Source organism: Emys orbicularis, chromosome 4 (assembly GCF_028017835.1).
Source record: "Emys orbicularis isolate rEmyOrb1 chromosome 4, rEmyOrb1.hap1, whole genome shotgun sequence".
Taxonomy (NCBI): domain Eukaryota; kingdom Metazoa; phylum Chordata; order Testudines; family Emydidae; genus Emys; species Emys orbicularis.
This window is the reverse complement of record NC_088686.1, coordinates 130888347-130914967: the sequence shown is the minus strand read 5'-3', so window position 1 is coordinate 130914967 and position 26621 is coordinate 130888347. Positions and strand designations below refer to the sequence as shown.

The 26621-nt window shown below is 58.5% G+C and overlaps 1 protein-coding gene across 1 annotated transcript in view; it reads left to right on the top strand.

The window, feature by feature from the left end:
- The window catches only part of CACNA1S (calcium voltage-gated channel subunit alpha1 S), a 100374-nt gene extending 82325 nt beyond the window's left edge, over nucleotides 1–18049 (top strand). The window contains exons 37-44 of the mRNA XM_065402475.1: nucleotides 601–702; nucleotides 844–968; nucleotides 2579–2707; nucleotides 4663–4853; nucleotides 13403–13479; nucleotides 14371–14465; nucleotides 15529–15666; nucleotides 17873–18049. Coding sequence (XP_065258547.1) covers nucleotides 601–702; nucleotides 844–968; nucleotides 2579–2707; nucleotides 4663–4853; nucleotides 13403–13479; nucleotides 14371–14465; nucleotides 15529–15666; nucleotides 17873–18049 — 1034 coding nt within the window. The remainder of the gene's footprint in view (nucleotides 1–600; nucleotides 703–843; nucleotides 969–2578; nucleotides 2708–4662; nucleotides 4854–13402; nucleotides 13480–14370; nucleotides 14466–15528; nucleotides 15667–17872) is intronic.
- The last annotated feature ends 8572 nt before the right edge of the window (nucleotides 18050–26621 follow it).

The window sequence follows — 26621 nt, the reverse complement described above, 5'->3', positions numbered from 1 at the left end:
AAAAGGCCAAGGCAACAGTTTCGTATCTCAAAAACCAATAGCCTCATCCACATGGTGACCCCTAACAGCCCTCTCTTAGGGCACTGACTACTTCCCATGTTACCAAAGCTGTTTCCTGTAGCATCCAGGTGTGCCGGCAAAGTCTCCCATCCACAGCCAGGCCAGACTGTTCCCTGTTTAGCATGTTAAAGCCCAAGCTCACAGCCCAAGATAGCCATCACAGCATGCTGAGTGAGCCCCCTCCCTAGGCTCACCCCTCGCATTTTTCTAGGCTTGTCCCAGTTTCAACAAGGCCAGGGCATGTCATCCCATCCTGCCGCCTCCCACTCTTCAGGCACCATGCCAGGACAGAGCCACAAAGTCAGGATGACAAGAGACAGTGGTTTTTTTCCCAAATGAACCTAACGCAAGTGGTGGGAACACAGACGCAGCTGCGAGGGGAACCCCGAGTGCTCTAGAAAACACGGATGGGCCTTCACGCGAGTGACCGCTGACAGGATGGATTTCACCCACTGCATCTTGGCTTTCTCTTTAGCCATTGGCTGTGTGCGGTGTTCCCTCGGGGCGGAACGAACGGATCGGTGGTTTGTTTCCCCACAGGTAACTTTGAGCAGGCCAACGAGGAGCTGAGGGCCATTATCAAGAAGATCTGGAAGAGAACTAGCATGAAACTCCTGGACCAGGTCATTCCACCAATTGGAGGTGCGTCTTTGTCATGCTCCCTGGCTTATTTCTCCCTGGCACCCTCTGCCTGCCCCCTCCGCTGCCCCACACCGCTCGGACGGGGGCTGGGTATAGCCACTGGGCAGTGTTAATGGCCTCACTTGGCTTTCTCCCCTCCAGAGGATGAGGTGACCGTGGGCAAGTTCTACGCGACCTTCCTCATCCAGGAGCACTTTAGGAAGTTCATGAAGCGCCAAGAGGAGTATTATGGGTATCGGCCCAAAAAGAACACCATTGCTATCCAGGTCAGTGCAAACAGGTCTGGGGATCCCAGCCGCTCCTCTTGCCTGGATAAAGCAGCCAGCTTGTCCCTCCTGCACAAGGGCAGGGCAGGGCTCAGGGGGCAGAATTGCCTAGTGGATAGAGACCCGGGCTCGGCCACCAGCACCGCTGGGCAAGTCATTTCCCCTCTCTGTGCCTCAGTTCCCCCAGCTGTAAAATTGGGATAGGAACACTGACCTCTGTGGTAAAGCACATTGGGATCTCCTCGTGAAAAGTGCTTCACAAGAGCTAGGTGGTGGTGTTGTTATATGCTGGGCAAGGTGGGAAGCAGGCCTAAGTATTTGAAGGTGTCGGTACGAGGCTGGCAGAGGAATTCTCGAGGACGGCTGGAGAGGAAGCACTGGGACGGAGCTGAACAAAGGGAAATGGAGACAGGGGAACAGTCTGTGGGTGGAAGCTCTGTCCCTTAGAACACTGGAAATGGGGCTGCACAAAGGGTACGTTGCATGGGAGAACCCGTGGATGACCCCAAACAGGTCTCAGTGTGTAAGTGAGGGGACCTCATGTTAAGAGGAACAGTCCTGAAATGGAGGAGGCTGGCCCGGCCTAAGGGAGCGCTTGGAGGCTGCCTCCTCGGGGCCTGGCAGTTGGTCTCTGCTGCACACAGCTTAGACTGGGGCCTTGACTGAGCTCTGGGCTTTCAAGGGCTTCCCATGATGGAATCTCAGAGCTGGTGCCCCCACACCACCCTTCCTGCAGCCCTGCTCCTTCCACGAGAGCCCAGGCTCAGTCTCTACTGAGGCAGCGCGCTCTAGAGGAGTAAGCACAGTGGTGAGCAGCAGGACTCCTGGGTTCTTTCCCCGCTCTGCCACTGACTCGTGTAGCCATGGGCAAGTCACTTCCCTCCTGTCTGCCTTGGTTTCTCCACCCATGAAATGGGGACAAAGAGGCAGGGACAAGGGGAAGGTCTGAGGCTCATGTCGCTCCCTGCCCCCTCTTCTGGCTGATGGAATGAACAGCCCCACGCAAGAGTTTCAAACTGGAGTCCAGTCTCCCTGCATCAGAGGTCCTGGGGGGCATGTCCCGAGCACAGAGGACTCCTCCCCTGGGGAGAGGGGGGCATTTCTCTTGTCCAACCTGGAATGCAGCCATGTCTCGGGGTTCCCATGGCCTCCCTGCGGGGTGTAGGATCATCTGTCCCTGGGTATCAAATCCAATTCCAACATGTGCAAGGTGAGATGTGCCAGCCCCCATGGCCCTGCGAGAGGGGCAGAGATGCCGCTGCTCTAGAGAGACACCCCCCACCCCACGGCTCAGCCCGTTTACTCTCCTCCAGCCCCATTGTGTGAAGTCCCCCTTTCCTCCACACCCAGTGCACAGAGCTAGTGCCGTGGGAGAGGCTGCTGAACCAGCAGGCACCAGAGCGCCCCCTCTGGGAAGTAGGCAGGGCAGCCTGGGCTCGGTGAAGGCAGTTGCGGGGCTGGGGCTGAGGGTTCGGGGAAGGAAGCTGGAGCTGCCAGCTTTCCTCACCGGGCTTTGCTGAGCCTCCTTCTCCCCTTGCCCGGTGAGGAAAAGCTCGCCCTGCCACCAGCAGCCCCGTGAGCGACCTCCCCATCTCTGTCCATCCCACCAGGCCGGTCTGAGAAGCATCGAAGAGGAAGCTGTGCCCGAGATACACCGAGCGATCTCTGGGGACCTGACTGCCGAGGAGGAGCTGGAGAGGGCCATGATGGAGGCAGCGATTGAGGAAGGGATATACAGGGTGAGCACAGTGGGAGGTACCACCCTCTAACCCCACACATACCAGCCCCACCGTCTGTGTCCCATGCAGAGCCTCGCACACTGAGAGGTGACTGCTGCAGACAGGGTAGGGGCCAGCCAGCAGGTGCCAGGGGTGAGTGATGATGCCCGAGATCATAGTCATATTGTCATGGCCGCTTGGTGCCAAACGCTTGGGCAGGACCTAGCTCTGTGTGAGCACGTGAGTTGGCTGGGGGGCACAAAGCCACTAGGACGGGAGATGCCACAGTCCGTGGAGATGGGCCTGATCACAGAGGAGAGTGTCAGTCACAGGAAACCACATCACCGACTGGCTAAGTGGGTCCTGGGTCACCGTCTCCTCTGTTCCCAGGCGTTAGGGTGGGCAAAGTTTTTGGCCCGAGGGCCACATCTGGGTATAGAATTGTATGGCAGGCCCTGAATGCTCACGAAATTGGGGTTGGGGTGCGGGACGAGGTGAGGGCTCTGGCTGGGGGTGCGGGCTCTGGGGTGGGGCCAGAAATGAGGAGTTCAGGGTGTGGGAGGGGGCTCCGGGCTGGGTCGGGGGGGTAGGGTGCAGGGGGCGTTGAGAGCTCCGGCTGGGGGTGCGGGCTCTGGGGTGGGGCTGGGAATGAGGGGTTTGGGGTGTAGGAGGGTGCTCTGGGCTGGGACCGAGGGGTTCGGAGCGTAGAAGGGGTATCAGGGCTGGGGCAGGGGGTTGGGGCATGGAGGGGGGGCTTAGGGGTGCAGGCTCCAGGCGGCACTTACCTCAAGCGGCTCCCAGAAGCAGCGGCATGTACCCCCTCTGGCTCCTATGTGGAGGCACGACCAGCCCCATCCGCAGGCGCCGCCCCTGCAGCTCCCGTTGGCCGTGGTTCCCGACCAATGGGAGCTGCGGGGGCAGTGCTTGGGGCAGAAGCAGTGTGCAGAGCGGAGTCCCCTGGCTGCCCCTACGCATAGGAGCGGGGACATGCTGCTGCTTCCAGGAGCCGTGTGGAGCGTCCCCTGACCCTGCTCCCTGGCTGGAGCGGGGCAAGCCCCAGATCCCGCTCCCCAGAGGGAACTTGAGGGCCAGATTAAAGCGGCTGGTGGGCCAGATCCGGCCTGCAGGCCATAGTTTGCCCACCCCTGTGTTAGGTGGAGCTGTGGGCTGGTGACCTGAGCTCGGGGATCTCTGGGTTCTAATCCCAGCACTGGTGTTATCTCCCTGGCTGTCCCTTCCCCTCCCCTGTACAATGGGGATAATGGTACTGACCCCCCCGGACTGCAGAGCGGGATATTAACCAGTTAACGTGATGGAAGAGTGCTCGTTCCTGGGATGGACTGGCTAGTGTGTATTGGCACCTCTGCCAGGTGCACAACTATGTGCACAGACCGAACACTGCTGACAGAGATTCCCTCTGCACACACTATGCTGGGAGCTTCCAATTGGCTGTGGTGTAATGATAACCATGGCAACCCAGGTTGCCAGCAGTCTGTGACAGTGTCCTGCCCAGTCTTACTCCTCAGGGAATCCCTCGCGTTCAGAGCTGCCTGTGAGTATGGGAGGGTTTATCTGGTAGGAGAGGCAGTGCTGCCTAGTGGATGGGCTGGGACTGGGCTGCAACTCAGGAGACCTGGGTTCTATTCCCAGCTCTGCCATGGACCTACTGGGTAACCTAAGGCAAGTCACTTCCCTGCTCTGTGCCTCAGTTTCCCCCACTGTGAAGTGAGGAGCTGACCCCCCTATTTATAAAGTGCTTTGAGAACAGCTCTGTAAGAACTGGGACTGTTATTACTGCTGCCCTGCTGTGCATGATCTTAAATTCAGCCACCATGACTGGCCTTTGCTGGCTCACCATGGGTCCAAACCCATCCGGACCGTCGGGCAGCATGTGCCTCGGGCAGCATGTGCCACAGGGAAGCCTCGAGAAGCACCACTGTCAAGGCCCGCTCTGACCTCTCCCCTCTTGGTTCCAGAGGACGGGTGGCTTGTTCGGTCATGTTGACTCCTTCATGGAGAGGAACAGCCCCCTGCAGCCCCACGTGACCAGCCAGAGACCCCTGCAGTTCACCGAAGTGGGGAGTGAAGATTTGGACTCCCCTGTCTTCCTCGATGACTTCCCCCCAGACAGGAACACCAACACCAACAACAGCAACACAGCCACACGGTAATGCTTGGCGGTCGGAGACAGCCCCACAGGGCGCGTGGCGGCGGGGGCCACAAGGCAATGTGCTGTCTGTATAAATGGCGCAGTCTCCATAAGAGAGGAACCCGACTGCGTGGCTGCTGTGACTTGGGGAGCAGGGGGAAGCTCGGCGCTCGGGGACTGTGAGCCCGGGTGCAGCCGTGGGTGCTTGTGCGTGCGTGCACATGTGAGTGTGCACCCGTGCATATGTTTACTCTTGTGTGGGTCGGGCCAGACACTGGCCACCTTACTCCCCTTTAACCATGGGAGGGTGCAGTTTCTGCCTTCAGGTCTCAGGCAAAAACAGATGCCTGCATTGCCCAGGTCTCATTTACAGAGCATGGCACATGCCTCCCCATGGCCAGGCAGCTTCACCCCTTCACCAGTGGTTCTCAACCTATTTATCATTGTGGCCCACAAAGTGTTACCTGGGCCACAGGCTAAGAACCACAGGGCCCCCCATCTAACCCCCCCACAAACCCCTATGCTCAGTGCCCTCCTCCCGCAGACCCCTCCACAGAGTGGGGGCAGAAGCGGAGAATTGGATGTGGGGTGTGGGGCAGGGACCCCAACCTGGACCCTGCTGTGCGGGGACCCCTAACCCCGACCCCCACTGTGTGGGGCTGGGGGGCAGCCAGGACCCTGACTCCAGACCCTGCCAGGACCCCACTGTACAGGGCCCAGCAGCAGCTGTCTGCCTGGACCCTGCCACGCGGTAGCTAGTTGCCTGGTCCCAGGGCCCGCCTTGCGGCCTCTATCACACAGCTGAGCGGGCCGCAGCTGTGTACTAATTGGGCTGCATGCGGCCCACGCGGGCCACGGGTTGAGAACCGCTGTTCTACACTGTGCTTCCCATAGGGCACACGCGGGGTTAAGGAGAATACAGTGCCTCTTAAAAAAAGTGGGAGCACAGTCAGGGCCGGCTCCGGGGTTTGGGCCGCCCCAAGCAGCCAAACAAACAAAACAAAACAAAAGCTGCGATCGCGATCGCAATCTGCAGCGGCAATTCGGCGGGAGGTCCTTCGCTCCGAGCAGGAGTGAGGGACCGTCCGCTGAATTGCCGCCGAACAGCTGGACGTGCCGCCCCTCTCCGAAGTGGCCGCCCCAAGCACCTGCTTGGTAAGCTGGTGCCTGGAGCCGGCCCTGAGCACAGTGCCTTTGAAAGCGACTATCCTAATACAGCCGGCGCAGATCCTGTTTACACCAGCAGATGTCAGACTAATCCCAGCAACAGGCACGGTGCAGCTGCCAGGCTGTTTTACCCCAGAGGAAGATCTGACCCCAGATTATTGGTGGGGCACTTTAGAGTCTCGAACAGAGCAGAGAGCGATTTAGAGCAGCAGCGAGCAGAGCCGCTCTGACACCGGGGGCGGCTCAGCCCCACTGCGAATCGGGCCGCGTGATTTCAGGCGCCCAGGCTAAAGCTCTGGTCACAGACTAGTTCTGTGCGCAGATGTACAGCTTTTGTGAAACCCCGGACAGCTGTAGGTGCAATGAATGGCGCCTGCTGGCAGACTGCCCCTCCAAGGCTGCCCCTGTGACTGTTATCCATATGGACGCTGCAAGGACCTTGGGCTGGCCCCAGGGCTGGCATAAGCAGCGTGACTCCTTTGGCCTGAGCCCAGTTGTGCCCATCTGCATGTGGCTTTCGGTTTCCCAAACACTTCTTCGCTCCCTCTGGCCCTGGCGGTGATGTTCTGTAGTTAGACAGCTCCAGAGAGTGCAGAAAAGACACAGCCACCGCCCAGAGCGCTTGTAATTGAAGCATGACATGCCCCTGGCAGGGTCATCAGCAGGGGTTGGTTGAGGAGGCGAACCTCGGATCTGAACGCATCAGCTGCTACTGCTTTAAGGCCTGTAGCTCAGCAGCAGCAGACCCAGGAATATCTTTGCATGGTCCAGCCAGCAGGGGGCGATAGACTGCAGCGTTGTGCTAGCCCGGGGCCCGGACACCTGGACAAAACAACACAGGAGGGACAGAAACAGGAGGGCGGCGAAATGGGGGGACAAGGGTGTGACGTTATTGATATAATCTGGGACCATATAGATCATTGTTGCAACCAAGGTCCTGTAGTGGCACCCAAATCTTGTAAAATGGGGTGTCTAAGACAAGGTTATGGATTACTGGTTATAATTATGCTGTCTATATGTGTGTATCAGTGTTATAGTTGAAGTTATGAATATTGGCTCTATACTGTCTGTATTGCAAACTTTGCTATGCTTCTGGGTGACATCCCAGACAAGCTGGTGTTAGCTCTGCCTAGCCTGCTTGATGGCCCATTAAGAACCATCAGCTATACAATGGACTCATTGAGAAAAGGCAAATATGCCTTGAGACTCAGCAAAGTATGCAGGGACTGGCCCATGTGACTCCAGACTCCATTTTGCTGTAATTTTCCACAGTAAGAACAAAGGGGTGTTCTTACACCTGGAAAAGACTATATAAGGCTGATGCCTCATCTCCATTTTGTCTTCAATCCTGCTTCACACCTCTGGAGGAACTTTGCTACAAGCTGAAGCTTTGAACAAAGGACTGAGGACCCATCCCAGCGGGGGATGTATTCCAGAGACTTGATTGGAACCTGCAGTTTATTCTATCGCTGCTGCAAGCCTGAACCAAGAACTCTGCCATTATTGTATGTAATTGATTCCATTTAACCAATTCTAACTCTCATCTCTATCTTTTTCCTTTTATGAATAAACCTTTAGATTTTAGATTCTAAAGGATTGGCAACAGCGTGATTTGTGGGTAAGATCTGATTTGTATATTGACCTGGGTCTGGGGCTTGGTCCTTTGGGATCAGGAGAACCTTTTTCTTTTACTGGGGTATTGGTTTTCATAACCATTTGTCCCCATAACGAGTGGCACTGGTGGTGATACTGGGAAACTGGAGCGTCTAAGGAGATTGCTTGTGAGACTTGCGGTTAGCCAGTGGGGTGAGACCGAAGTCCTCTTAGTCTGGCTGGTTTGGTTTGCCTTAGAGGTGGAAAAAAACCCAGCCTTGGGCTGTAACTGCCCTGTTTGAGCAATTTGTCCTGAGTTGGCACTCTCAGTTGGGTTCCGCCAGAACCGCATCGTCACAAAGGGTTACCCCACAAACATAACTAGGTTGCCTTCATGAGTCCTTCCGCTATCCGTCCTGGTGGGTGCTCCACTGTAGGATGTGTGCGCCCTGGACTGGAGCCTGCGACGTCGTGCTGGTGGGCCTGCACCGGCTCCGAGCGACGGGATACAGGGAGGCGAGAGCCCACCGCCACTCAGTTCCTTCTCAGCCACCTGTGGCTCGAGACCGAGTTTTCGGCGGGTAGCTGTGTTCTGCTTCCCGCCTTTCTCTCACCTCGGGAAAGACTTTTCTCGCGTATTTTCGTTTCTCATTTGTTTTCCTGCCCTATATTTTATTTTCATTTGTATTTCATCTGGCACGTTTCTGTGCTCTGGGAGAGGGGGTTCCCCATCTACTCCTGCACCTTTCTTTGTGCCGATCAATCTGTCGTGCCTAACACCCCAGGGGCTAAGCCCTTCCAGACTTGCCACAGGTCTTTTCCCCACAGTGACGGACATTGGAGTTACCTACGGTGTTTGGGGAACTCCCCCATCCCCTCAAAGTGTGTGATCTGTCTGGGGTTTGGGGGCAGGCCCCAAAATGACAGGGAGACGAGACTAGCAGTCCTGTTAATGGGACATGCTCTAGCTCTGGAGAGGTCCGCTTCCCACCAGGCATTAGCACTGGCTCCTTCAGGCATCAGCCCAGCCTCAGCTGGGACCACGGAGACAAAGCCTTTGAAGAGGAGAAAGCACTCCTTCCCATCCAGAGACAGGGAGAAAAGGGGTAGGTCACCTCATAAGACCCACTCTCAGGAGCCCTCGTGTCCATTAAGGGTTACCGTAGAGGCTCCGACTGAGTCCGGTATCGAGGTGTCGGTACCATGTACCTGATCCTCCGTGGCACCATGATCCGCATGGGGCTACCGCACATCCCTTGGCATCGGCTTCTGACCCCAGCTCTGAAGTGATACAGGACCCTGCATCCACCTCAGTACTGCAGCAGTCTCCATCTCAAGGTCCACATTTTCACCTCTGGCTGTCAGCGGCTGTCAGCGCCCTCCAGCTCCTTCCAGGTTTCAGTTATCTGAAGATCTCATCATTTCGGATGAGCCTGACGCCATTGCTATGGGATCCGTCAGAGCCTCCTCACCGGTACAGCCCAGGCACCTGCAGGCCAAAACCCACCCAAGCCTCCAGCAATCAGCATCCGCCACATTACCTGAGCCATCACGTAGCCTCTCAGGTCTCGGTACAGGAATCCTTCCTGGTGCCATACCATCCGGCTGCCAAGGGTCCCTGTACCAAGGAGGACCCTAGAGAACCCGCCAGGCCTCACAGACCCAGAGACGATAACTGTCATTGGGGACACTCTCCCTGTTCCTCCCCCCCATCAATGGGAGTCCTGGGGGCCATTTTGGTGACCAGTTCCACAGGATGCCAAGAAGAGATTACAGGCACCCACTGGTCCCATGCCATCCATGGCAAGCAGCTGTCCCTCTCCCGGTACCATGCACGTCTTCGGTACCGGACAATACACAGCAGGAGTCAGAGCCTCCACCTGAGGAGGTCTCACCTCCTTCAGCTGAGTCCTCTTCATCTGTGGCCGAGGCGGTAACGCCACCCCAGCCCTCCTCTGCTGATGAGTTCGAAACATTCCAGGAGCTCATGAAGAGGCTGGCAGACTCTCTCCAAATCCCACTAGAGGAAGTCCAGGAGTCATAACATTCTTTGGTGAATATCAATCCCCAAGGAAAGATTGCTCCGCCCGTTAATGAGGCATTGCTATCCCCAGCACAATTCCACCCACCTGAGAGATCTGATAAGAAGTACTACATCCCACCAAAGGGGAGGGAGCACTTCTTTTCCCACCCTCGCACTAATTCCTTAGCTGCCAATGAAAGGAGCCATCAGACTCGATCTAGACCCTCTCCAATAGACAATGAATCCAAGAGACTGGACGTATGGGGCAGAAAGAGCAACTCACCAGCTGCTCTTCAATTCCGTAGTGGCAATTTCAGGCCTGGGTGGTGAAATGGGACTTTACCACATACTCAGAACGTACACACTTCATTGAACATCTGCCACAAGACCAAAGAGACCGGTTTCAGTCCAGTGTTGTGGAGGTCCCATCCTTCCTCCTCCTGGGGCCAATCAAGCTGGTTCCAACAGCGTCCATCAGGAAAGGATTCTATTCCAACTACTTCCTAGTTCCCGCGAGAGACGGAGGCAGGAGGCCGATTCTTGACCTCAGAAACTTGAGCAACTAAGTTCTAGCACAACAGTTCAGCATGGTGACACTCGCTCCCATTCTCCCATTGTTGGATCCAGGACACGGGTTCGTCGCCCATGACCTACAGGATGCCCATCACCACAAGTGTTTGCTTTGCTTTATAATTGGACCATGATCAACATCAAGTTCTCCCCTCCGGACTCTCCACGGTGCCGAGGGTGTTTACGAAGTTCCTCTTGGCAGTAGTAGCTGGTCTCTGTCAATGGGGGATCTTGGTATTCCCATATTTGGACACCTGGTTGATCAGGGGTTGATCACTCCAAGAGGTCCAACCAGCCATGGCCAAGGCGTTAACTAGGACTTCGCATCAATCACAAAAAATTGATACTAACTCCAGTGTAAAGGATAAACTGCATAGGAGCCACTCGAGCCCACAACAGCAAGAGCCTATCTATTCTGGGAGACATCTTCCACCCTACCTGGCCTAATCTCGGTGCTACAGCTCAGCCCATAAACAATCATGAGGGCTCGTCTTCCACTCTTGGGACATACATCCTCCTGCACGTTCATGACTTCCTATGTGAGACTCCATCTCAGATGTCTCCAGGATGTGGTTTAGAACAGTAAATATCCCAGACAGACACCACCTGTCCAAAGGGGTCACGGTGCCTCAGAAGGTGTTGGATTCCCTTACATGACAGAAAGACCCACAGAGGGTCGGTGTGGGAACCCCATTCTTGCATCGCACACCATCAAAGATCCTCATGACAGATACGTCCTCTCTGAACCCCAGGGCCTGGCTCCCGAATGGTTCTCTCGACCATGGAGTTAACTCATTTGGCTGCAGTTCAGTCAGTTCGTTTGGCAGATGGCCCAGTACCGGCAAGACTTATCTCCGGAATGGAAACCCTTTCACTCTTGATGCTCTCTTTCTTCTTCCCAAGCCCTAGAAGTTTCCCTTTCCAAACTACTTGACCGCCAGCTGGAATTAAAGATACAGGGTCTCTCCGTGAGCTTTGTTAGAGTGCAGGTGGCTGCTCTCACAGTTTTCCAGTCACCCATCCAGGGCTTCTCGGTTTTTGCCCACCCTGTCACAGCCAGATTCCTCCAGGCTCTATACAATTGGTTTCCTCCTGTTTGGGACCCAGTGGGACCTCAACCTGCTTCTTAATGCTCCAAGGAAAGTCTCCTTTGAACCAACGACCACCTGCTCTCTCCTCCATATCGCCTTCAAAATTTCATTCCTGGGCACCATTACTTCAGCAAGACGAATTGGAGAGCGGGGGGCACTCCTGGCTGACACACCATATCCCACCCTTTCATAGGGACAAGGTTCTACTGTGTCCCCAGCCCTATTTTCTTCCTAAGGTCTCCTTGGAAGATCACATTAACCAGAAGATTCGCCTGCCAGTGTTCTACCCACATGCTCAGGCCTCCAGAGAGGTCTCAAGCCTTCATTCGCTGGATGTTCGACGGGCCCTTGCCTTCTCTGTGGACAGGACTAGGTCCTTGAGGGCCTCTCCCAGGCTACTTGTGTTGCTAACAAAATGAATGAAGGGCCAACCTGTTCCTAGTCCATACAGGGGTTGTCTGTGTGTTGCAGGTTGTATTTTAACCTGTTATGACAGAACGGGGGTGCGTCCCCCCCGCCCCCCACGGTGATAGCACATTCCACTGGAGCTCAGTCCACATCCAGTACGTTCCCATAGCAGAAATCTGCAGGACTGCGGCTGGTCTTCTGCCAGCCCTGTGCCAAGTATGTGCCATGTCCCCTGCTTCCAGAGAGGACGCTGCCTTTGGTGATATCGTTCTCCGAACAGTCCTTGACTCACTTCTGTGGCATGCCCCTCCTCTCTGAGTTACTGCTCTGGAGTGCCCTGCAGCGGGGCGCCACAGGGACATATGCTCGACGAAGAAGGGACGGTGACTTACCTTACATAACTTGAGTTCTTCGAGATGCTTTGTTCCTATGGGTGCTCCACCTTCCCGGCCTCCTTCCCCTCCGCTGCGGATACGTCGCCCCGTTTCCCTCCTTCAGAGTACAAGGTGTGACTCTGTGCAGGCCTGCCAGCACGACTGCAGTCTCCGCATGCACATCCTGTGGTGGAGCACCCATCGGGCCAGAACATCTCAAAGAACCCAGGTTTCAGAGGGGTAGCCGTGTTAGTCTGTGTTCACCCTGTTGATATTCACCCCTTCTTGTCCTCTGTTGGGAATGGGCCACATCCACCCTAATTGAATTGGCCTCATTAGCACTGTCCATCTTACACATCCATCCATCCATCCATCCATCCATCCAGTACCTAGAGTGTCTGTCTGTCTGTCCAGTCATTGGTTCTCTCTCTAATACAAGTGGTGTTTGTGCTGTTTTTATTAATATGATTGGGTGGGAGGTGATTATGGCAGGGAGGAGATGAGCCCAGAGGTGCTGAAGAAGAGGAGGGAGGGTAGAGGAGGGAGGGGAGGAGACCAGAGGTGCTAAAGAAGGGGATGGAGGGTAGAGGAGGGAGGGGAGGAGGCCAGAGGTGCTAAAGAAGGGGGTGGAGGGTAGAGGAGGGAGGGGATGAGGCCAGAGGTGCTGAAGAAGGGGATGGAGGGTAGAGGAGGGAGGGGAGGGGAGGGGAGGAGCCCAGAGGTGCTGAAGAAGAGGATGGAGGGTAGAGGAGGGAGGGGACGAGACCAGAGATGCTGAAGAAGAGGATGGAGGGTAGAGGGGGGAGGGGAGGAGCCCAGAGGTGCTGAAGAAGAGGATGGAGGGTAGAGGAGGGAGGGGACGAGACCAGAGATGCTGAAGAAGAGGATGGAGGGTAGAGGAGGGAGGGGAGGAGACCAGAGGTGCTAAAGAAGGGGATGGAGGGTAGAGGAGGGAGGGGAGGAGACCAGAGATGCTGAAGAAGAGGATGGAGGGTAGAGGAGGGAGGGGAGGAGCCCAGAGGTGCTAAAGAAGGGGATGGAGGGTAGAGGAGGGAGGGGAGGAGCCCAGAGGTGCTAAAGAAGGGGATGGAGGGTAGAGGAGGGAGGGGAGGAGCCCAGAGGTGCTAAAGAAGAGGATGGGGGGTAGAGGAGGGAGGGAGGGGAGGATCCCAGAGGTGCTGAAGAAGAGGATGCGGGGTAGAGGAGGGAGCTGTGGTGGACAGAGGGCAGGAGGTAGTTAGGGTCTCGCATAGTGACTGATGCTTGTGAATGGAAGCCCTTGGTGGGGTGGCTGGGTGGTGGTCCCTGCGCCAGCCTGACGCTCTTTCCTGTCCCTGACAGGGTGCAGTACGAGGACGAGCTGCGGGGGGAGAGGATGCTGCCGGCATCCTGCCAGCCACAGCCACACTCTGCCCTGGGTCAGTACCTGCAGCATTGTCGCACCGGGCACTTCCTGGCCTTACTGGGAGAGGTGTCCTGTGGGGGGCAGTGTCATGGCCTGGGGAAACTCCCAGTTTGCCAGATGGGCATAGGGTGGGACCCCATGTTTCACCAAGTGGCCTGGAGGATGGATCCTCTTTTGTCAGAGGGTTGGGAGGGAGGCCCCCCTTTTATTGGGGGGACCCCATAAGGCGTAGAAGGGAGGGGCCCCATTTTATGTGGGGGTGGGACTCCATTTTTCACCAAGGCAGCCGGTGAGCCCCCTTGTATCGGGGAGCAGGGGCTGTCTCTTCATGGCCCTAAGGATGAACTAAGCAATAGAAAGAGAAGCCAACACTGGAATTCCCTGCAGCAGCGAATGCAGATAACCTCCTTCCCTGGGAGTGCCAGTTCTGGGGGGGGGGGGGGTCCTTTTCCCAGGGCGCCATGGCCCTCAAGGGGAGGTGAAGCAGGAGGCTGAATTTCCTGGGGTGCTGCAGGCCGAGTTCCCCCTCAGCCGGCAGAGACAGGAGGTCATGGTTCCCAGGAGGGGTCATCCAGATCTCTGTTTTCCCATCCCCATGTGCAGGCCTCGCCGGGGGCAGGGGCGGGCTGGGTGTAAGGCCGAGGGAAGGCCCGTGCTCCGCTCTTTCCCTGTGAGCGAGGGGCGCATCCAGTTCCCTCTGCCTCTCTCGGGGGGTCGCCGGGGAGGGGGCTGGCCCAGGGCTGGCTGGGGCATGTGCACAGGACCTCCAAGTGCACCAGAGCTCTGCTTCCCCAGCCCCCGCACTAGTCAGCCCCTTCCCAGCTGGCACCCCCTATGCCTCAGGGCCACAGCAGTGTCCTTCCCGTGGGCTCCCCACGTGACGCCCCCGTTCCCTTCCCCTCAGGCCACAACCGCTCCTTCCGCCTGGAGAAGCGGCAGCGGTGGCTGGACAGGAGGCGGGCAGCCAGTGTCGGCGGATGCCCGGGATTGGAGCTGCAGGTAAATGGCGCTGGGATATCATGTGGCTCATCGGGGGGGGGGGGGGAGGGGGAGGCTAGTCCCCCTCCCACTTTGGGCTGGCCAAGACAACTGTGCACTGGAGGCACCGGGTCCCCCGGGGCCAGCTAGCAGGAGATCCCAGCTTGGCATCTGCCTCGTGCGCTGCGTCCGCCCCAGCCTGGTTGGCCCCTGGGAAGCAGAACGGAGCCTGCACTCCTGGCCTATCCGCAGCAGAGACGCGGCCATGGGGCTGGAGGAAGCTGGGGGTGTCCCAGTGTCCAGCCACAAGCCCCCCGAATGGCTCAGGCACAAAGAGCCCCGTCTCCGGCACCCCTGCCCTCTTCCCAATGGCAACTGGAACGGCCCACAGGGCTGGAGCCTCTGCCGGGGCCACCGGTGGCCAGGAGTGGGGATGGGCGTACCAGGGAATGGAGCACTGGGGGGCGGGGGTCGTGCCTTGTTATATCCAGGTAATCACGGCTCCGCTATGTAAGGAGATGAGGCTCTGTAGCCTTGCCCCTTCTCTGCCCATTCCCCTGTCCTCTTCCGCCCTGCGCTCCAGAGGAAAGAAGGCCCCTGGGGCTATGGACGGGGGCTGTTGCTAGCCTGGGGGAGTTGGCCATTGACTCTACAGGAGCCAAGTTCAAGTGACTGGGCAGTATCCTGGAGCTCAGAGCTTGGTCCCTGCTCTAGTGCCCAGCCAGGCAGGACTGGCCCTCGGGTTCTGTACCATCGCCAATGATCGCCACCTCTCCTTAAACTAACCGGGGCGCCCGGCTGTTCCCGGAGCCCGGCGGGGAGCAGGGCAGGCGCAGGTAGCGCTGTCCAAATGCCGAGTCATTGCCCCGGAAGAGGCTGCGCTCTTCCTCCAAAGGGGTGCCACCGGGCGGCTAGCGGATGCCACGGCGGGCGAGAGGGATCTGAGCTGTTCTGCAAGCCTGGGGGGTGGCCTCTGGGCGATTCCATGGACCAGCCCCCACCTCGCCCACCTGTCGAGGCTGTTGCAGCACGTTCAGTATTGCTCACCCCCCAGGATGTGACTCTTGGCTCCTTCTCTGCCCAGCTGCCCAGAGAGGAGGCTGCTGCCCAGGAGCGGGGAGCGGACCTGACCTCCGAGTGCCAGCTGGATGGCGGCAGTGACATGAACGGGGAGGGAGACGCTGCTGCCTCCACCCCAGCCACCACCTTACTCATCCAGGAGGTAGCAGTCGGGCAGCACCCAGCAGGGGGACTGGCTGGGGTGGGACTGGAGAGACTGTTCCTGGGGGAGCGGTGAAAGGAGGAGAGAGGCCACAGCTCCTGGAGTGGGATGGGGTGAGGCCAGGGGGCGGGGGCAGAGGCAGGATGGGACGGGGGGAGTTGCCAGCCCTGAGCCTACGGATGGGATGGGAGCAGAGTTCATCCCCAGTTAGAGGGGTCGAAGGTCATCTATGGGGTGGTAAAGTAGGGGCAATGGGGGGACTTGGAGGGATCGGAATGGGGTGAAAGCAGAGATCAGTAATGGTGCTGGCACAGCGGTAAGGCAGGCAGAAAGCCAGCTGTGGGATAGACGCAGGAAGGGGGCTGTGGGTTGGGAGTGAGGAGCACCAGCGGAGCTGTGTGTGTGAGGAGCCCAAGGCTGGGATAGCAGGGGCTGTGGGTCGGGATTGAGGGGCACCGGTGGAGCTGGGGGGAGCCAGGGCTGGGATAGCAGGGGCTGCGGGTCGGGATTGCGGGGCACTGGTGGAGCCGGGGGGGGGGGGGGGGAGTCCAGGGTCCCAGGGCTGGGATAGCAGGAGTTGCAGGTCGGGATTGAGGGGCACCGGCAGAGCTGAGGGGAGCCCAAGGCTGGGATAGCAGGGGCTGTGGGTCGGGATTGAGGGGCACCGGCGGAGCTGGAGGGAGCCCAGGGTTGGGATAGCAGGGGCTGTGGGTCGGGATTGAGGGGCACCGGTGGAGCTGCGGGGAGCCCAGGGCTGGGATAGCAGGGGCTGTGGGTCGGGATTGCAGGGCACTGGTGGAGCCGGGGGGAGTCCAGGGCCCCAGGGCTGGGATAGCAGGGGCTGTGGGTCGGGATTGAGGGGCACCAGCGGAGCTATGTGTGTGAGGAGCCCAGGGCTGGGATAGCAGGGGCTGTGGGTCGGGATTGAGGGGCACCGGTGGAACTGGGGGGAGCCCAGGGCTGGGATAGCAGGGGCTGTGGGTCGGGATTGAGGGGCACCGGCGGAGCTGGGGGGAGCCCAGGGCTGGGATAGCAGGGGCTGTGGGTCAGGATTCAGGGGCTCCGGTGGAGCTGGGGGGAGCCCAGGGCTGGGATAGCAAGGGCTGTGGGTCGGGATTGTGGGGCACAGGTGGAGCTGGGGGGAGCCCAGGGCTGGGATAGCAGGGGCTGTGGGTCGGGATTGCAGGGCACCGGTGGAGCTGGGGGGAGCCCAAAGCTGGGATAGCAGGGGCTGTGGGTCGGGATTGCGGGGCACCGGTGGAGCTGGGGGGAGCCCAGGGCTGGGATAGCAGGGGCTGTGGGTCGGGATTGCGGGGCACCGGTGGAGCTGGGGGGAGCCCAGGGCTGGGATAGCAGGGGCTGTGGGTCGGGATTGAGGGGCACTGGCGGAGCTATGTGTGTGAGGAGCCCAGGGCTGGGATAGCAGGGGCTGCGGGTTGGGATTGAGGGGCACCGGTGGAGCTGGGGGGAACCCAGGGCTGGGATAGCAGGGGCTGTAGGTCGGGATTGAGGGGCTCCGGTGGAGCTGGGAGGAGCCCAGGGCTGAGATAGCAGGGGCTGTGGTTTGGGATTGCGGGGCACTGGTGGAGCCGGGGGGAGGGGGGGGGGGAGTCCAGGGTCCCAGGGCTGGGATAGCAGGGGCTGCGGGTTGGGATTGAGGGGCACCGGTGGAGCTGGGGGGAACCCAGGGCTGGGATAGCAGGGGCTGTAGGTCGGGATTGAGGGGCTCCGGTGGAGCTGGGAGGAGCCCAGGGCTGAGATAGCAGGGGCTGTGGTTTGGGATTGCGGGGCACTGGTGGAGCCGGGGGGAGGGGGGGGGGAGTCCAGGGTCCCAGGGCTGGGATAGCAGGGGGTTGCAGGTCGGGATTGCGAGGCACCGGTGGAGCTGGGGGGAGCCCAGGGCTGGGATAGCAGGGGCTGTGGGTCGGGATTGAGGGGCTCCGGTGGAGCTGGGGCGAGCCCAGGGCTGGGATAGCAGGGGCTGTGGGTCGGGATTGAGGCGCACCAGCGGAGCTGCATACGGGGAATTTGCCGAGTGTCTGCTCACACTTTGCTCTAGGCCCGGTTCGCTTCCGAGTGTGAACGTTCCCAGCTCCACGGGTTTGTGCTAAACTGGGAAGTGCAGGCATCAGCTGCACAGAGCCCAGAGGTCGTTTCTCCACAGCCCGAGCAGCCAGGCTGTGCTGATCCCTTTCTTCTGCTGCAGGCTCTGCTCTCCAGGGGCCTGAGCGCTCTGGCCCGAGACCCATCCTTTGTGACGGCCATGAGAGCCGAGGTGGCTGCCACCTGCCAGCTGGAGATGGTGCTGATGGAAGAGGCCGTGGCCGAGCTGCTGAGGGGAAGGGAAAGCCCGGAGGGAGCAGAGGCCGGTTCCACCCACTGACACGCCTTGGCCACGTCCCTGCATAGCTCCCCTGGGCCCGGCATGCCTGGCTCCCAGAGGCCATCTCCAGCCCCTGCCTGTGAGACGCTGCCGGGGATCCCCCTCGCCAACGGTGCCAGCTGGGAGGTGCTGCCCGTTTGTGGGCTTTGAGAGGGTTACCATGGAAACACAGCGCCATCTCCTCCCACGCACAGCCTTGACTGGTTGCTCTCTGCCCCGGGCCAGGCAGATGGGAGCCAGAGGAGGACTCGCCGGGCTGTTTGGGGAGGAGCGGTGAGGGCCTGAACTCCGGGGGCATTTCCTACAGGGGTGTCTGGTGCTGTGTGGGCAAGGTGCACCCCCTGCCCTCTCAAGAGCTGTAACGTGTGCGCCGGACGGGTCATTAAATCCCTGGCACTGCGATCGCGCTGCTCCGCTCTGTCCTTCAGTGCTCTGGTCTTCGATCAGAGGGGGGCCAGCGGAGACCCTTGGGGGCCTGCTTTCCAGCAGTGCTGAGCACCCGCAGCTCCAGCCAACGCCAGCGGGAGTCGTGGGTGCCCGTCCCTCTGAACACCAGCCCCCCAGGTGTCTCCAGTCAGGCCTGCCGAATGAGCAGCCACTTTCCAACTGTGGGGCTGAACATACATAGCCAGAGCCGGCCCTTGCCATCTAGACAAGGCACCTGCTACAGATGGGGGACGAGGCCCAGCGAGGGGAAGGGGGAGATTCTCACTATTTATCTCGCTTCCTGTGACATGCCGGGAGGCCTCGCCTCTCATTGTCACGTGAGCCTTTGCAAACCAACACCGGGGTGACTGGCCGAAGGTCACAGGGGGAGTCTGTGGCCAACGTGGGAACTGACCCCACATCTGAGTCCTGGCCAGAGCCTTAACCACGAGCCCACCCTTCCTCTGACACGGCATCCCTTCCTCTGTCCCAGGAGCCACGGCCTGAGCCTGCCCTTGGCTTGGACCCTGAGCTGGGAGGGGCAGCTTGCCCTGTGGTGATTTATTATTGCTATTACCCTAGTGCCTAGGAGCCCCCGGCATGATGCTCGGGGCTGTGCCAGCACAGGACAGAAAGAAGGTCCGTGCCCTAAGGGGCCGGCTCACCACGTAAGCCCTGGGTCAATCTCCCGTGTCACATTGTCTTCGCCCAGGACAGGTGGCATTTCTGGCCGCTGAGTAAAATCACACGTGTGTTTTCTAATCAGCCCAATAAAGAGGAGATTTGGTGCCTTTTGTGGTAAATTTCCCAGGCTGGGTTCAAAAGTGGGGCTGCCTCGCTCTGTTTCAAAGCAGGAATAAGTGCTCTAGGTGAAATCTAGCTCAGATACAGCGCCCGTTCTTAGTGTGTGGGGGTGGAAATTAACGATCAGAACAACTGCTGCATCTGGATGGCTCCTTCCAAAAACCACAAGGCAGGGGCTTGAGGCAGGAACAATGGGTTGAAATTCTCCAGCCTGGGTTAAACAGAAGGTCACACGAGGGGAGCGCAGGGGTCCCTGCTGGGGTAAATCAGCATCGTGCCATTGCTGTCAATGGAGCTGGGCCAGCTGAGGATGTGGCTTCTCTGTGATTAGCTGATAATCCAGCCCTGTTCCTTCTACGGCGACGAACCGGAGCCAAATTCATTCGTACCAGGAAAGGAACCCGATAGGGCTTGAAAGTCGTGGAGGGAGCAGATGTGCTGGGGTCGGGATTTGTAGCGAATGGCTGATCTGCTGAATTCGTCCTCTCCCTCGCTGTGCAAACTTGCCCAAGGAGCCCGATGCTGGGGACTGGGCTCTTGGGAGAATCTGGCCTGCCGTGGCTTCCAGGGGTCCGTGCTGTCCTGCCAGCGTGGCGTGATCTGGGACAAGGCCAGAGACACCCCATCCCAGCCAAGACAGCATTGCCCAGCCAGTGCTGCCAGGACGGCACTTCTGTCATGGTGTGCGGTGGGGGTGGCTGCACGGCACCCCCTGCTGGACAGTGCTTCTCCTCCCCTCTGGCCCCCCGGGCTGCACGCTCTGGTTTGAAGCAGTGCGAGCCCATTGCTAGCCCAGTCCCTGGCTCCTCCCCGGCTAATCTAGATTAAAATGCAGAGAAATTATGGGTCCCGTGGGACGCGCTGAATCAATAGAGCCCGTCTGCTCTCAGCCATGTTGTTTATTTGTTAACTTAATAAACGGGAAGTGGCTGTCGCAGGGACCATCTGCGGCCAAGCCCTGGCGAGTGACAGCAGGGGGTCCCCCTGGGGGGGGCGGGGGAGGGGAAAGGAGCCAGGCAGTCAGCGGCTCTCTGGGGGTGGAGAGCCGGGGAGTTGGCAGGGAAATTAAGCCTGTGCTCAGACGGAACTCAGGGCTCTTCCCCCAGAAGTCAGGGGGCATCCTGGGGGTTTAAGGAGTGGCTGGCCCTCCCACAAAGTGTTTAATCAGACACACGCTGTAGGAACTGAGCATTGTCTAGAGGTTGGAACAGGGGACCGTGGGCCAGGCCTCCTGGAGTCTGTTCCCAGCTCTGGCACACTGTGTGCCCATTGGCAAATCACTCACCCTGCTCCGTGCCTCAGTTTCCCTCTCTGTAATGTGGGGATAATTTTACCCATCTGCCTCGCGGGGGAGTTGTGAAACTTCATTAATCATGATCCAGCCAGAGATCTTAAGGGTGTGTGGCTGAGGTGGGGGGAAACTGAGGCACAGCAAAAGGAAGTGACTTGCCCTGGGTCACACAAGGGAGTCAGTGTCAGAGCTGGGGACAGAATCCATGCCTCCTGGTCCCCAGTTCTGTGCCTGAGCCACACTGCTACTGTCAATAAGGAATGAGATCTATAATAATCCAGTGTATCATTATGCATATCCTTCCTCTCTCCTCTCTGTAGCTCTGAAGTCCTGGGCAGTGACGGATTAGCTACTGGGCCAATGGGTCCCATGCCCATGGGCCTTGGCAATTGGGGGGCCCTGGAAAAATGGGCACCCCCGTGACCTTCTCTGCCCACCCAGCATTCCTGCCTGGGGGTGGGGAAAGCCCCCACGCCCTGACCCCATTTCCCTGGCAGGAGCACCAGGAGTGCAGGGGGGATGGGACTAGAGGCAGAAGAGGTGCTCTGACCCAGGGCCCCACAAAACCTTAATCTGCCTCTGGTCCTGGCTGCAGGCTACTGAGAACAGCTTGCATGGGGATGAGGCTCCAGCGGCTTTTTCACTCCTTAGTTTTGGGATGAGCCATTTGGATCAAGGCCACTTGGCTGGATAATTATGACCTCCTGGAGAGAGGCCTTCAGGCCTAGGAATGATTAGCTGGGGGCGCTGGCTTCTGTCTTCATACAAGACGGCCTGGGGACACAGAACAGGGAAGCTAAAGCCCATGTTTTGACCAGTAGGGCAGAGTCCCCCACCGGCAAACACACCTTGGGGGCTCAGCTGCTCTTTAAATCAGTGAGCGCTTGTCCCAGCTGACACTGTGAGCCTCTTTCTTAGAGAGAGGGGAGGGGAGGGAATATCTTTAGTTGGCCCAACTCCTGCGGGTGAGAGAGAGGAGCGTTCGAGCTACACAGAGCTCTTCTACAGGTCCTGGTGTCTCTCACCAACAGAAGTTGGTCCAATCAAAGATATTCCCTCCCGCACCTTGTCTGTCTCATCGCCCGGGACCAACACAGCTAGGACAACACTGCAGATTCTTTCCCAGGTGTCCGGCTGCTGGGTCTTGCCCACATGTTCAGGGTCTAACTGGTCACTATATTTGGAGGTCAGGAAGGAATTTCCCCCCAGGTCAGATTGGCAGAGACCCTGGGGGGTTTTCGCCTCCTTCTGCAGCATGGGGCACGGGTCACTTGCAGGTTTAAACTAGTGACAGTGGTGGATTCTCTGTAACGTGGAGTCGTTAAACCCTGATTTGAGGACGTCGGTAACTCAGCCAGAGGTGGTCAGACTAGCTGAATGATGATGGTCCCTTCTGGCCTTAAAGTATGTGTGCTGACCCGCGCCCAGGCAAGGGGACCTAGGGAGGCTGGGGCCATTGGAGCGGGGTAGAAAGAGTAACATGAAGTGGAACAGAGCGAATGGGATTCCTGGGGACCTGAGCAAAATAGGCTTCATCAAACAATGGGGGCCCCTTAATCCGCTTGCGCTGTATGTTTAATGGGGGGTGGGGGGGGGGCGCTGGGTTGCCAGCAAACGCAGGAGCTCTGTGCAGCAAGAGCCGGCCAGGACTATGACGCTCCCGGCTGGCCAAACTGGGGCCCTCTCCCTGTCGTAAAGAGCCCAAACGCTGCAGTTCATCTGGGGCTGGAGCATCGCCTGGTGCCAAGGAAACAAGTGGTTAACCTCAGCCCCGCTTCCCCTCCCCTTGAGCTGGGGCTGGGCTGGGGGGAGGCTGGGATCTGTGGTCGCAGGGCTGGGGAATGGGGGGGTACCTTTGGGGTGTCCTAGCTTAGCTTGCTTTAAACACGCCCTCTGTGGTAAAGGTCTTGCTTTCTGCCCTTGTGCGTTCCCTGTGGCCGGGACGTCCCAGCAGCACAAGGGATAAGGACTCGGGGTACACCTGTTGCAAGTGCTGGGACGGGCAGGTCGACCACCCTCTGCCAAGGGGAAGCACCAATACACTCAGGCCACAGCTGAATTCGGGAAACAATAAAGGCAAAACCCAGCTCCGGGAGCCTGGCTGAAAGGTTGAAGCTCAGGGCAGCGGGTGGGGTGCCCGAGCAGAGAACCCAGACAGCACCCACTGCCTGCAGAGAGTCGGTGGACGTTGCGTGGAGGTGTGACACAACGAGGGATCGGAAACAGTCGCAGAGCAGCCTCCGCCCAGTGTCCTCCTCCTGCTGTGACGGCCGGTTGTCCTGTCCAGCGCCCGCAGGAGGTTGACCAGGAGGTCCCGCGATTTCCTGGGGCTCCGAATGGGCATGCGAGACTGAGCTAGTGAGGGGCAAAGTGTAGTGAGAGGCCCTGGAGGAGCCGGCCGAGAGGCTGCAGCCTGGTGCACTCTACAGTGGTCTCAAGTTGCAGTGGGGGGAGGTCTAGGCTGGATATTAGGAAACACTATTTCACTAGGAGGGTGGTGAAGCACTGGAATGGGTTACCTAGGAAGGTGGAGGAATCTCCTTCCTTAGAGGTTTTTAAGGCCTGGCTTGACAAAGCCCTGGCTGGGATGATTTAGTTGGTGTTGGTCCTGCTTTGAGCAGGGGGTGGGACTAGATGATCTCCTGAGGTCTCTTCCAACCCTAATCTTCTATGATTCTCTGAGTCTATGATACACAGGTGGTGCCAGGGTCTCCCTCGTGCCGCAGAAGCGGGAGTTGGGGTCTATTGGACTGAGCCAGGATGCCTGGGTTCCACTTCTGCCTCATTGCGTGACCTCAGGCCAGCCACTCTCGGCTGACTGCCAGAGTCTTCGTTCTGGGGAGCCCCAGTTGGAGACACTTGAGGCCTGATAGGAAGTGCCAAATGCCCTCTGCTCAAGCTGCAATCAATGGGCATTGCAGGGGCTCAGCATCCCTGGAACGTCCCACCTGAGGTGCCTCAGGCTGGGCTCCCAAACCGAGGGTGGTCTCGTCGAGGCGGGCTGTTAGCTCGTCCAGGCAGGACCTGTGCGACCAGCGTCCAGCCCGGCAGGGCCCCGCTCTCGGGTGGGGTCTCCAGGGGTACGTCAGCACCACAATGAAAACCACGCGCCACAAATCTCAGAGCCCGGGTCAACTGGCTCAGGCTGGGGCTAATAGCGGGGCAGACGTTCCCGCTCGGGCGGGAGCCCGGGATCTGAGACCCAGCGAGAGGGGAGGGCTCCAGCCCGAGTGGGAACGTCCACACTGCTGTTGTTAACCCCAGATCATGACTCCACAAGCCTGAGCCCATTGTCCCAGGCTCTGAGACTTACTGTCATGGGGGGAGGGGGGTTCAGTGTAGATGTACCCCTAGGTGAAATACAAATACTAATGGCCTCAATCGCTTTGTGCCTCAGTTTCCCCACCGGACCTACCCATGGGGAGTGAGGTAAACTAGCCCATGTTTGTGGATGGGGCATCTGGGATGTAATTCAGACGTATCCTCATTAAAGGGGGCCGGTTGTCCAACTCCAAGGCCTGGTCTACACTACGACTTTAATTCGGATTTAGCTGCTTTAATTCGAATTAACGCTTGACCCGTCCACACAACGAAGCCATTTAATTCGAATTAAAGAGCCCTTTAATTCGATTTCTGTACTCCTCCTCGACGAGAGGAGTAGCGTCAAAATCGGTATTGTTAATCCGAATTAAGGTTAGTGTGGCCGCAATTCGATGTTATTGGCAATTAGATGTTATTGGCTACCCACAATGCAACGCTCTGGAAATCGATGCTACTACGGTAGCTTGGACGCACACCACCGAATTAATGGTGCCTAGTGTGGCCGAATACATTCGAATTTATAAAATCGGTTTCCTAAATTCGAATTATATAAATTCGGATTAATCCTGTAGTGTAGACATACCCCTAGTCTTACCCCTCCCTTTTGCTCAGGAGTTAACCCAGAAATTGGGGAGAGGCAGGTCCCACAGGGCAGGAAACCGGTTCCGAGAGCTTCAGGCCAGAAGGGACCACGGTGACCAGCCAGCCTGGCCTCCTGCATCACCCTGGATGGAGACTGTCCCCCAGTGATTCCTGCATCCAGCCCATGACTCCTGGCAAAGTTGGGGCCTGCTTCTGAGCCCGTCCCAGCTGATCCCCGTGCAAGATTCCAAGTGATGGTGAACACACCCCGCCCTGGTGCATTGTTCCACTGGCTAAGGGCCTTTTACCGGTGAAAAAGGGCCTCTTATGTTTAGCCTGAATGTCTCCAGCTTCAGCTTCCAGCCACCGAGTCTCCCCTTGGCTCGCCCCGTAGCACGAGCTTTGCAGGACACCCGCGACCTGCTGATCTCATTCCAGCTGACTCCCAGGAACAGCTCTCTCTGTGCAGCCAGACCCCCTCCTCCCCCCGCTGGACAGGCTGTTCCTACTTCCTGCCCCACAATGGGGCTTTGTCAGGGCCTCCCAGCGCCTCACTGGGCTCATGTGACCGAGGGGATCAGCCTCCTCCCAGGGACATCAAAGCGCTGGCTCTGCGCCTAGGTGTCCCGTGCCCTGGGGACTGGCTGTGGTTCAGTGGGGGAGGTGGGCGATGGGTGGCTCAGGGGGTTGCTGAGTGCCTGGGATCAGCTCTTGGTTCAGGCCCAGCTCAAGTCTAAGCCAACACTCACCTAACGGTGCCAACCGCCCAGCACTGCTGTGTCCCTCGGGGCAGGGGAGAGACCGGGCTGGCCTGTCATGGATACACAGGAGACCCTCCACTGAGGCTGCTGGACACAGCCAGACCCAGTGGTTCTCTCTGGTGTCTCCCTGCGTCCTGGCCCGGATGCCACAGCGACGGCAGGGAGCTGCTGGCTAAACGACTCCAGCCCTGTCAGGGAGGCAAAGGGGGAGAGCTCTGAGGGGGTCTCAGGAGATTGGGGCATTGTGAGGGGCTTGGGTTGGAAATGGGCCCAGAAATCAAACCCACCCCAAGCCCAGCAGGAGGCGACGGCTGGGGCCGTGTGAAACGCGCTACACAAGCGCAGGTTGGATTCCCCTCCCAGAGACGTGATGGAGAAACTGACTCCCAGCTAACGTTTTCCAGGCAAGGGATCCTGCAAATGAGGCCAAACCATGTCTGCACTGCAGGGGCATTAAAAGCTCTGCTGCATGGGCCCTTGTGCTTTGTAGCATGGCCCGAGCCGGCGTGGCAGGAGCTCTCTTGTGCTAACAGAGACACCGCAGACGCTCTGCCCTTGGTTGGCAAGCCTCGATCATCGGGACATCCGCAGCAGCCCGCCAGTGAGGACACCGGCCCGTCGTCGCTGGACAGCGAGGACCACACCTAATACAGTGAGAACCTGCTCAGCTTTCCCCTTCCCCGTGTGTTCCTTTCTACCCCCCACCGTCTTCCTCCTATCCTCTCTCTGTCTCTCTCTCTTGGCTTTTCACCTGATGTGAGACCATCAGCACGGCCCAACACCAGCATGACAGGAGGAGGCAGTCCCCCCTGGCTCTGCCCTGCCAGCGAAGGAGAGGGACCAGACCAGCCAGATGACACCCCAGCCTGGGGAAGTGAGCTGGGGGGAGGCCGACCTGCCAGCCCAGGTATCAGCCAGTGACTTGTATCCTGAGAAGGTGGTGGAAAGCCATACTGCCCCACCTTTACTACCCTGTCTCTTCTCCTCCTTCTGCATCGGTCTCTTGGGTCAAAAGCCAGGAAAGTGACCCCCATTCACAGCAATCCGGCTACAGAACGAACCCTTTCCTGTCTGCTAAGAGGGACAGAATAAGCGACTCTAGCCAATGCCCTGTGATACATTGGATCGTTTCTCCTGCAGAACCACTCCGCGTCAATCGCAGAAGGCTTTCGGGTTTGGGTTTGAACCTGTTTCTCTTGTGTCCCCTGATCAATAATTCCCAGCCTTTGGCGTGAACTTTCGAGCGCATTTGCCATGGGACTAAGCAGGCCGAGGTCTCTGGACCCCAGACCTGGGGTGGTGACAGGCTCATGTTCACACCTCTGACTGTCTGGGGCCATTCATCCTTTGAAATTAACACAACAGCTCCCTGGAAACCCCCACAAAC